General features: G+C 66.4%; 1 protein-coding gene across 1 annotated transcript; it reads right to left on the bottom strand.

Annotated features, from left to right (window-relative positions):
- Positions 1 to 764: 764 nt before the first annotated feature.
- On the bottom strand, positions 765 to 9,315 carry CABP7 (calcium binding protein 7). The gene is made up of 5 exons (XM_069497574.1): positions 9,207 to 9,315; positions 2,380 to 2,523; positions 1,546 to 1,658; positions 1,092 to 1,245; positions 765 to 892 (listed from the first exon to the last, which is right to left on the bottom strand). The coding sequence occupies exons 1-5, from the start codon at positions 9,313 to 9,315 to the stop codon at positions 765 to 767; spliced, it is 648 nt and encodes a 215-aa protein (XP_069353675.1).
- Between the last annotated feature and the right edge of the window lie 418 nt (positions 9,316 to 9,733).

Here is a 9,733-nt window from a genome sequence, read left to right on the forward strand (position 1 = left end):
CACACAGGCTGCTGGGCTGTTCGGCCCCAGCTCTGCTTCCTTCCTCAGTTGGACTACAGTTCTAGGTTCTGCGCTGGGGTGGTGGGCAATGTGGCCCTTGGTGGCTGGGCCTCTGGTGGGGGCGTGGCAGAACGTGGGGAGACTGCAGGGTCACCTCCGATGCTATGAACTTCTGCCCTTCCTGAAAATCCCTGTTGAAGGGGGAACTGAAGCCGAATCTCGGGCCCTCTGAGCCTCAGGCTCCTCACCTGTGAAATGAGCTGGCTCTGGCCCCAGAGGGTGCGTGGAGCAGGAGGGCTGGGTCCAAGGGGGTCAGAGGAAGGGACCCAGGAGGAGGCCTTCTGCCCCTGCCCTGTCCAGAGCCCTGGGCTAACCTCAGGAACCAGGGCTGGGGTTGGCTGTGTGGTCCTGGGTAGGCGGCTGCCCTCTCTGGGCACAGGGGCCCCTCCTCCCTCAGGAACCACCACAGCAACTGGGTCCTGGGGCTTCTTGTACAAATCCCTCCTAAATTTCCCAGGAGCCCCTGGACAGCGGGGAGTTAGCGCTACACGCAGGCCAGGGTGAGGGCATGGCAGGGTGTGGGGGGGTGGGGGCCATCCTCAGAGCCGCTACCAGGCCCTCCACAGCCAGGCCCCCGCTCCATGCAAGACCCATGGGGCGGGTGGGGTGGGGTCACCGGACGTCCAGGACCTGAAGTGGCCCTGGGAGCTGGCCGAGGGAGAGGGCTGCAGGCGGCGGAGGTGTGGAGTGGCCCCAGGTGGCGCCTATTTCATGCCACTGCGCAGCACCTGGTTGGCCGCGATGAGCATGACGCTGATGATGAAGGCGATGGCGAAGGCGCAGATCAGACTCTTGCGCACGCACGTCTGCCGGATCTGCTGGTTGGAGCAGGCTGTGGCCGCCGGGAGCACCGGGGAGCGGAGGAAGACAGAAGGGAACATCGACGCGACGGGAGTCAGGGCTTATCCCAGGGGGCGCACTGGGACAGAGACTTGAGACAGGCAGGGAGGCCCCCAGCCCCCCCTGCAAACCCCTGGTGTGTCCCCCTGCACCAGCTGGGCCCGCCCCGGGGCTCCGGGCCGGTCACTCACTCTCCACGTCCACGGGGCACTCCTCGGCCGTGCCCAGGTGGCTCTCCTCCTCCGTCATGATGATGTTCTCTATGTCCTTCATGGACAGGTGCTCACAGAAGGTGTCGTAGAGCAGCCGCTTCAGCTCGTCCACTGTCAGCTTCTGCATGTCGCACTTGGGGGGGGGGACACAGTGCTCTGGCTGCCACCACAGTCCCCACCCTGCAGCCACACGGGCCCGGTGACAGACCGCCAGACTCCGGAGGGCTAGAAGGCACTTGCTGCATCCCCCTGGAGTCCCTGACTGAAACCAGCCTTCCCCAGGGAGCCCATGGCCCTCTGGGAGGCAAGACATCCAGTGGACAGAATGACCTGGTTCCCCCCCCCCTTTACAGTGTGGGCCCAGCCGTTCGCTGGCCCTGGAAAGGCTCTCCACAGTGTGCACAGCCCCGGTTCCCAACCAGTCAGGGCATACCTTCCAGAAGACCGTGTCAAAGTCAGTGCCGTGGAACTTCTCTGGGATCCCCGAGGTGGAAAGCTTGGGTCCCAGGAGGGTCACAAATTCCTCAAAGTCCACTTGGCCATCACCTGGCACAGGCACAGGACCAATCAGCAGGTCGGGCCAAGACCTGGCCCAGGCGGGCAGCCCAGGACCCACCTTGGGCCCATCAGTGACCTCAGGCAGGTGCCCGCCTTCTCTGAGGCTTGAGTCAATTCCAGGAGCATCTAACATGCACCAGCCTCTGGGCTGATGCTGAAGCCACCAAGTGTGATGAGGCCCCCAGGGAGGATGGGACCCTCCCCAGCTCCTGGGCGAGTGGGGGGCCCGACACTCTACCGTACGGGCAGCGAATGAAGCTCAGGACAGGGGCGACCCGGCCAGGCTGTCATCTGCTCTCTGCATGGAGAGGAGGAGGGCACAGGTGGGATGAGGAAGGGGGGCGGGGACTGGCATTACTGGTCCTTCGTAGCAATTCTTCCCCAATAAAATGCCAGGGGGCCAGTACAGCTAAAGTAATGATTTCATTCTGAGGGGTGGGACCTGGGCTGCTATTATACCCCTTCTACTTTTCTGTGCTTTAAAACTTCTCAAATACAGACAGGAACAGTCTTGGACCCCTGTGTGTGGCTGGGACGGTCACAACCTCTCTGGCCTCCATTCTCCAGACTGAGAAACGGGACCAGACCTGGCTGTAATGCGCCATGGGCTCTGGGGTGGCTCCAAGTCGGGGGATCGAGAGGCCCAGGGTGGGCTCAGTCTCAGTGGCGCAGGTGACAGGTGAGGAGGCTGAGGCAGGGCGCCGCTCACCGTCCATGTCCAGCCGTTGGATGATAACCTCCAGCTCCACCTCGTTGGGCATGTAGCCCAGGGAGCGCATGGCCGTGCCCAGCTCCTGCTTGGAGATGAAGCCATTGCCGTCACGGTCAAACACCTTGAAGGCCTCACGGATCTCTGTGGAGGGAGCAGAGCAGGCTGGGACCTCAGTCTTGTCCCCAACATCCCCCTTCCCAGACCCCAGGATCGCTGAGCTGCAGCCTCAGCCCGGTACTGAGAACCGACCCACAGCCTGCAGATCTGGGGGTGGCCCCAGAGTGCGCTAATGGGGCTGCACTCGGCGACCCCTGGGGGGGCTGAGCAGGGCAGCCGGGGTGGGCCAGGCCTGAGGCAGTGATCCCTCGGGGTCTGGTCTGAGTGTGCGGGCTTGGGGCAGCCTCTCCTGGCGTGCGCACGGCGACCCCGTGTGGTGGGGACCACGTGTTGCAGAGGACACTGGGGCTGGCTAGAGGAAGGCTTCCCTCCCCTCCCCACTCCTGCCAGCCCCCTCTCCTCCCACTACCACTCCCGCCCCCCGCCCCCACCCCTGCGCTTCCTCGGGCTCAGCTCCTTGACACCGGCCAACACTCACAGCGGTCATGGGAGGCAGCAGCGGCTGCTGACTAAAGGGCGCCTCCCGGCTGGGGGGAAGCAGGTGGGACGGCGGGGGTCTCCACCAGGCCCAGGCCAGGCCAGATGTGGGGGCCGCCCCCCACTGTACAGAGGGGGAGACTGGTCCTGAGGACCTGGGTGACTCGGGAGTGGGGAGCAATGCACTGGGCTGGGAGCAACCCAATGCACGATCTTGGGCTGGCCTCAGTTTACCCACAGTAAAATGGGCGGGATGATACGGGACGACAGGGTTGTACCGAAGACCCCCGAGGACTGTCGAGGGGTCCTAACCTCCACCTTTGCTCTACTCTGTCTCTCTGCTGCGGACCCTTGATCAGCAGAGCCTCAAAGAGCAGCAGCCTTCGTGGACAGGGAGGCTCTCAGCCCACTCGCTCCGGTCCCCGGGGGTCTCCTTTTGCCCCTGCCGGCCTCCTTGCCTTTGCTCGACCGCTCCCCTGTGCGGGACTACGGCAGGCAGCGTGGGGCTCCCCGCACATATGTGTGCAGAAGCAGTGACAGGCGAGGTGTCCCCTGCTGCAGACCCAGAAAACAAGCCCAGGGAGGCCAGGCGGCCGCCCAGAGTCCGTGTGGGGTCAGGGCTGTTTCTGCTGCTGAGGGTGGCCCAGGCCCACGCCTCCCCTGATCCTGCACCTTGGGGTCATTCCCTGGTCTCAGGGGGGGTAGGAGAGCCCAGCTCAGCCTGTTGGCTTCGCCACAGACTAGGGGCCATGGCCCAGAGAGGGTGGCCATGTGTTCCAGGTCACACAGCAAGGTGGCTTGGGCCAAGCCCCCACCCTCCTGAGGCTCTTCCCACCTGGTGTGTGCACCCAAGGCCTGGAGGTCAGACTGGCTCACCTGTGGGCCAAGACAGACCAACCATGGGAGGCACCTGAGTCACGCAGACCCCCAGAGCCTCTGACTCTGGACTTCCCCGCATCCAACCCGGGTAGGGCCTGAGAATCTGGTCCTAACCAGTTGCCCCGGGGCCAGGGAGGCAGCTGGGCTGGGAGGTCTGCGCCAGGGCCAGGGCTTTCTGCAAAGCCTGAACTCTGGGAACTCCTGGCCAACTCCCACCTAGAGTTTCCATGGGGATGACGTGGTGAGCTCCCCGTCATCGGAGGTGTGTAAGCAGAGGCCAGCAGCCACGGAGGCTGGGAGATAAAGGCATCACTTAGGTTTCTGCCCACCCCAGGTGTCCTCAGCTCCAGCCCTAGGGCTCTTGGTCCTGGTGGCACCAGGCCTGCTCTACCTCCAGGCCTTTGAACACGTGGCTTCTTTCACCTGGAATGGCCTTCCCCTCGCCATGGTGACCTCTGACGCGACCTGGGGTCTCAGTTTGGATGGCACCTTCTCCCCAGATCCCCCTGTGCCCCCGGCTGACTCTGGCCCTCCTCTGGGCCCCCGTACACCCTGCTCTTCCCCAGCCCTTGCACTGACCACACTGAACTGTGAACCATGAGGGCCAAGACAGCAGGGAGGGGCCGGTCTTGTTCTCAGTTGTGTCCCCATTGGCTAGAACAGGGCCTGTCATTCCAGCATAAGCATTTGCTGAATGAATGATACAGTGAATGAATGACCGATCTGGGGAACCCGCCCATCTGGAGCACACAGAGTTCACACACCACTCGACGTGAGGCTGTCACTCGGAGTCCGCTAACTGTCCTGGCTGCTTTCTCCCTGCAGCTAAGAAGCATGAGGGGAGGCTTGGGAGGCTGCTTGTCCCCTTGTCCAGCCCCCGAGGACCCTGCCCCCCCACCTGCTCTAAGGGCCACCTACAGAAGAGGGGAATCAAGCTGAATTTGGTGGGGGACATCCTTGGACCTCTGGGCCAGGGGCTGTTCGGAGGCAGGGGACCCAGGGTCAGGCACTGCACCTCTCTGAGCCCTTGGCTTCCCCGGTAGAGGCCCACTGGGAGATCGCAGGGTGGGACGGCAGAGCCCTGGATGGACAGCGGGGGCAGCGGTGGAAGCCACCCCCTCCTGTGCCGTGAGCTGGGGTCCAGGCTATCCCCTGCCCTGGCAGTGGCCACGTGTGGCTCCCAGAGCCCAGGGCTGCTTTGCTGGAGGCCCCGAGGAAACGCACGGGGCTGGAGGGGAGGGCAGGCGAATTTCAAGGTATGTGGGCTGGCGACAGGCCCTGCGGCAGCCTGTGGACCCCACAGCCATTTCTCAGGCAAAGCTAACCTCCCCAGGCTGCTAGGTAAATCCACAGACTGCCACCTCCCCGTCCAGGTGTCCCTTCAACCACCCCTCCTTGGCACACCCAGCTCACACCACAAAGTCCTGCTTCCTGCCCCAGCCCCAGCTGACACCCAGCGGCCCCTGGAGGCCAAGTTCAGGCCCCATCCTCTCAGCCACGGAGGCAGCTGAAGTTGCAGAGTCCCAGGGTCAAACCCCAGCTCTCCTACGTCCTGGCTGGGTGACCTTGGGCAGGTATGTGCTCACCTGTACAATGGGACTGCTGGATGATTAAGCAGGAAAATGAAGCATGCGTTTGGCCGGGCTGGCTCAGACACGGACACTATAAATCAGAGTGTCCCACATGGCAGAGCCGGAGGGAGAGAGGGGACTGCGCGAACTCGGGACACCAGGCCAGCTTTCTCGTTGGCTGGTGCTGGGACCGGAGGCCCGTTCTTGGATTCTGTCTCTGCCGCTTAGCAGCCGAGTGACCTGGGCAAGGCACTGCCCTCTCTCAGCCTCAGGGGCCTCATTTGTGAAATGGGGACCAGACCCTGCACCCCGCAGAAGCCCGGCCTCTGCAGGGCCTCCCCGAGTGGGTGGGTGTCACAGTTCCCTGTCACGGCTGTGCCACCAGCACGTCACAGCTGGGTGCATTTCCCCCAAAGCCTTGCTTCCTTCCGGCCCCCGGGGAGGCCCGGGAGTGGGCGGGCAGGGCCACCAGGTTTCCAGACTGATGCTGTCCCCACCTGCTGCCTCCGGCCTGACATCCCCCAATCCTCTCCCAACCTGCGGAGCTTCGTCAGGGCCTGAGTCCCCAGCAGGCCCCAGGGGACGCCAGCATCCGTCAGAGAGCCGGAGTCCGGCAGGAGGGAGGCACCGGCTGGAGGCCACAGGAGGGGGCAGTGTCCATCCTCCGCAGTGGCTGCCACTCTCCGCGGCGTTGGCCCCGTGCCCCACTACTCCGGTCTCCCTGAGTGTTTGGCCTGCGCAGAGGCGGCTGCTCGGCTTGCAGGGAAGACAGGCAGCAAAGGGGACTCTTGGGCCTCCCCTGCCCCAAAGGCCCCCACTGGGCCAGTCTGAACACAGGCCCCACTGTGTGTCTGGGCAGGCCACGAGTCAAGCCCAGAACCCTGCCCTGTGGCTGTCTGCCTGTCTGACTCCTTCCTCCTCTCTGGCAGGAAGGGCTAAGGCTTACGGGGCCACCCCCATTCCACCCTCAGGTGCTCAAGTCCCACCGACACTGCCGGGACCAGCCTCAGTGCCCTGCAGGACTCTGCTGCGCGTGCGTGTGGGGAGGGGGTGCATCCCAGCCGTCATTCAGGACAGCCCGTGCCTCTCCCTCCCGGGGGCTGGGTGGGCCTCAGGCCAGTTCTGCCCAGCCACCTCCCTACCCTACCAACTGCCATCCACAGCTCCCCGGGGCCACAGGTCCCCAGGTGCCTCTGCCAGACTTTCAAGGCCTTTTCCACCCGGCCCTGTCCCCCAGCCTGCCCTGCACACCCCACGCCCCTGCCTCATGGGCCCTACACATTGCAGGGCCTGCCCTCGTGTTGCATCTGGGTCCCCGGGCCCCAGCTGCCAGGCCCTGTGCTGGGAACTTCCACTGGGTCCTCTGTCCCCAAACCCCCTTTACATGTGGGGAAACTGAGGCTCAGAGGCACGTGATTGCCCAAGGTCACTCCATGAGCCGAGAGTGCAGGGACTCGAACCCCATGCTGCCTAGCCCGGAAGTCCTCAACTTGACTGCACTCCCCACCTCCCTGGCTGGTCCTCCCCCGCCAGACTGACCGCCCCTGGGTTCCTGCCGCAGGCACGTACTGTCTGCAGCAGTCCCAGGCTGCCCCGCTCCCTCTGCCCGGCACATTTGGCTCCCTCGCTGATGGCGTCCTCCCAGCAGAGGGCCTGGGTCTCACCCAGACTGTTGGGGGCAGGGGCACTCCTGGGGCACTAGAGAGGGGAAGTAGCGGGTGGGATCTGTGCTAGGGACAGCCACCCTCTCCACCTGGCCCTGGCATTCAGGAACCACTGCAAGGGGCCTGGGGCCTGCAGAGGGCTTTTGGGGTGTGCGCAGCCAAGAAGAGGGTCCGTCATGGAGGACTTCTTGCCTTCCTCTGGAGCCGTCCACCGGCCACAGCCCCCATCTAACCATCCCACGCAGGGCCCTGCCCTTCAGATGTCCCCTGCGTCAGGGCCCCTCTGCTCCCCAGGGCCCAGGAGAAGGGGACAGGAGAGAAGCGGGGAGTGCATGTGGTGTGGCTGGTGACTAACACCGCTGGGCTCCTGCCAGCACGTCGGCTGGGCTGCCCAAGAGGAGCCCGCGGCCTCTGCCCTGCACTACCCACCCTGTTCCCCCCTCGCCCTGCACCCGGCCTCCCCAGCTTCTCCCATTCCTTGGGGGGTGCACGCCAGGACTGGGGCAGGTGGAGAGACACAAGCCAGGGAGGCCAGGAGCAGGGCTGTCAGGGTCACAGTGGGGGTGCCGGAAGCAAGGGGAGGAAATGAATTGGGTCTGGGAGACATGTTGACCTGTGTCCGAGTGACTAGAAGGAAGGGATGGACGAGGGGGAAACTGGCAGGTCTGGAGTGTCCAGGGCACAGGGCAGGAAAGTGGGGAAGAGATGGCCTACGCCACCTCCCTGCCTTCTCGGCCCCCATCAGACCCCTCCTCCTAGGCCCTGGAGGAGGCTCTGGACCCTGGACTTTGGGGGTGAACGGTGAGGTCAGGTGAGGGGCACGGCACCCTTCCCTCCATCCTGCCGGCAGCAAACCCCAGACCCCATCTCCGTGGCTCTTCCGACATCTGAGGGTTTGCGGGGGCAGTGGGTGAGGAGCAGGTGGCTCGTGGCCTGTGGTGCAGTGAGCGTGGTGGTGGCCTCCTTCTCTCCCTGGATCCACCCCTGGCCCAGCCTGACTCCCCCAAGATCTGCCCCACCTGGGCTTGGGGATGAAGGAGGGAGGACCTCCCTCTATGGCTTCCCCGGGCTCCCACCATCATCCCTGACTGCGCTGCTCTCCCAGCTGCACCCCCATAGCCCAGATGAGCCCCCAGATCTTAGAGATCTTGGGACCCAAGGGACCCAGAGAGAGGCCCAGGCTCTGGGTGGCAGCTCCTCCCCCACAGCAGACAAGCAGATCCCAGGAGGCCAGAGCCCCCCACTCCACTCCATGTGGGGCCCCAGGAGGTGGGGGGGAGGGGAAGCCTGAGCACCTCCCCACAGCCCCGCAGGGAAAGAGCTGGGCAGGCCCCAGGGGGCTCACTGCTCCCCAGGACACTCTGCCTGGGGACCCCGGCCCTGCCCTCTGCTCTGATCTCGCGCGGTCCCCAATTCATGTCTGAGAGGCGGAGGGACTGGGGCAGGTTGGGGTCCTGGCCTCTCTGCCTTTCCCTTCCCGGCTGGGCTATCGCGACCGAGCTGCCCAATCCGGCCACTTGTTGTCGCCACCGCCTCCCGAGCCGCCTTCCCGGTGCCCCGGCTGGGGGTCCCCGCAGCCCTGCGGGGAAGGGGCTACAGCCGCAGGTGGGGATGGGGGCGGCCCCGCAGCAGGCAGGAGCAGGGCAGTCGCCCTCTCCCCTTCTCCGGCTGCCCGGGCAGATTGGATTTTTAAAGCGACACGAGCGGAATGTCAATGCGAGCACAGAGCCGCGGGCGGGCGCCGCGGAGGGGATCAGGATGCGGGTGCTCCGGCCCGGCCCGCGTCGGGGGCGCAGCTCGGACCCCACCGGAGTCCGCTGCGTTGCGGCACCGTCACCGCGGGCTGCGCGGCCCCGTGACCCCGCTGCGGGGCCGGGCAAGTTTCCGCAGCGCGGGGGGCCCCGCTGCCAGGGGCTGGGCCGCCCCTCCGCCTCGGGAACCCCCAGCGCGGCGCTCAGGGGTGCAGGCGGGTCCTGCCTCCCCGCGCAGCTGCTGGCTGGGGCGCCCCCCTGGCAGCCGGCACCTGCGACAGCCCCAACCCCTGCGCCCCAGCGGCGCTTCACCTGGGCGCACAGGTAGGAGGGCCGGCCGGCGGGGGTCCCGGCGGGGCACTCACCCTCCAGTTCGTCCTCGGGGATGTCCACGGGACGCTGCTCCGACAGCAGGTTGGGCACGGTGTAGATGCCCCGGTACATCAACGCCGCCGTCACCGGGTGGAACGGCATCTTGGAGGCTCCGCGCCCGCCCGCCCGCCGCAAACTTTGAGGCCGGGGCTCATGGGCCGCCGGCGGCCCCGGGGGCGGCTGGAGCGGGCAGGGCGCGCGGCTGCGGAGGGCGGCGGCGGCCGGGCGGGGGGCGCCCCTCCGGGAGCCTAGCGCCCCCGCGCCCCGGGCCGCCGGGCCATGCCGCCCCCTCCCTCGTCGGGCTCCCGCCCGGGGCCCCGCAGGGACGGCGGGGGCGGCGCCGCTCGGGCCTCTCCGCTCCGGCCGCCGCGCGCGGTGCCCGCCGCGCCCGCTCCTCGGTGCCCCGCGCGCTCCTCGCCGCTCGCCGCCCGCTCGTCCGCTCGCCGGCGCGGCCGCCCGGGCCGCCGCTCCGACTCTCGCCGCCTCGCCTGCTCGCGCTCGCTCGCTCTGTGCCGCGCCG

Source organism: Eulemur rufifrons, chromosome 21 (assembly GCF_041146395.1).
Source record: "Eulemur rufifrons isolate Redbay chromosome 21, OSU_ERuf_1, whole genome shotgun sequence".
NCBI lineage: Eukaryota > Metazoa > Chordata > Mammalia > Primates > Lemuridae > Eulemur > Eulemur rufifrons.

Excerpts from the sequence above, each read along its gene's own strand:
- CABP7 (XM_069497574.1), bottom strand. The coding sequence starts at position 9,315 with ATGCCGTTCCACCCGGTGACGGCGGCGTTGATGTACCGGGGCATCTAC. Across the intron at positions 2,524-9,206 it reads CCCCGAGGACGAACTGGAGG|AGATCCGTGAGGCCTTCAAG; the intron begins GTGAGTGCCCCG and ends CTCCCTCCACAG. Across the intron at positions 1,246-1,545 it reads TTGACACGGTCTTCTGGAAG|TGCGACATGCAGAAGCTGAC; the intron begins GTATGCCCTGAC and ends CCCCCCCCCAAG.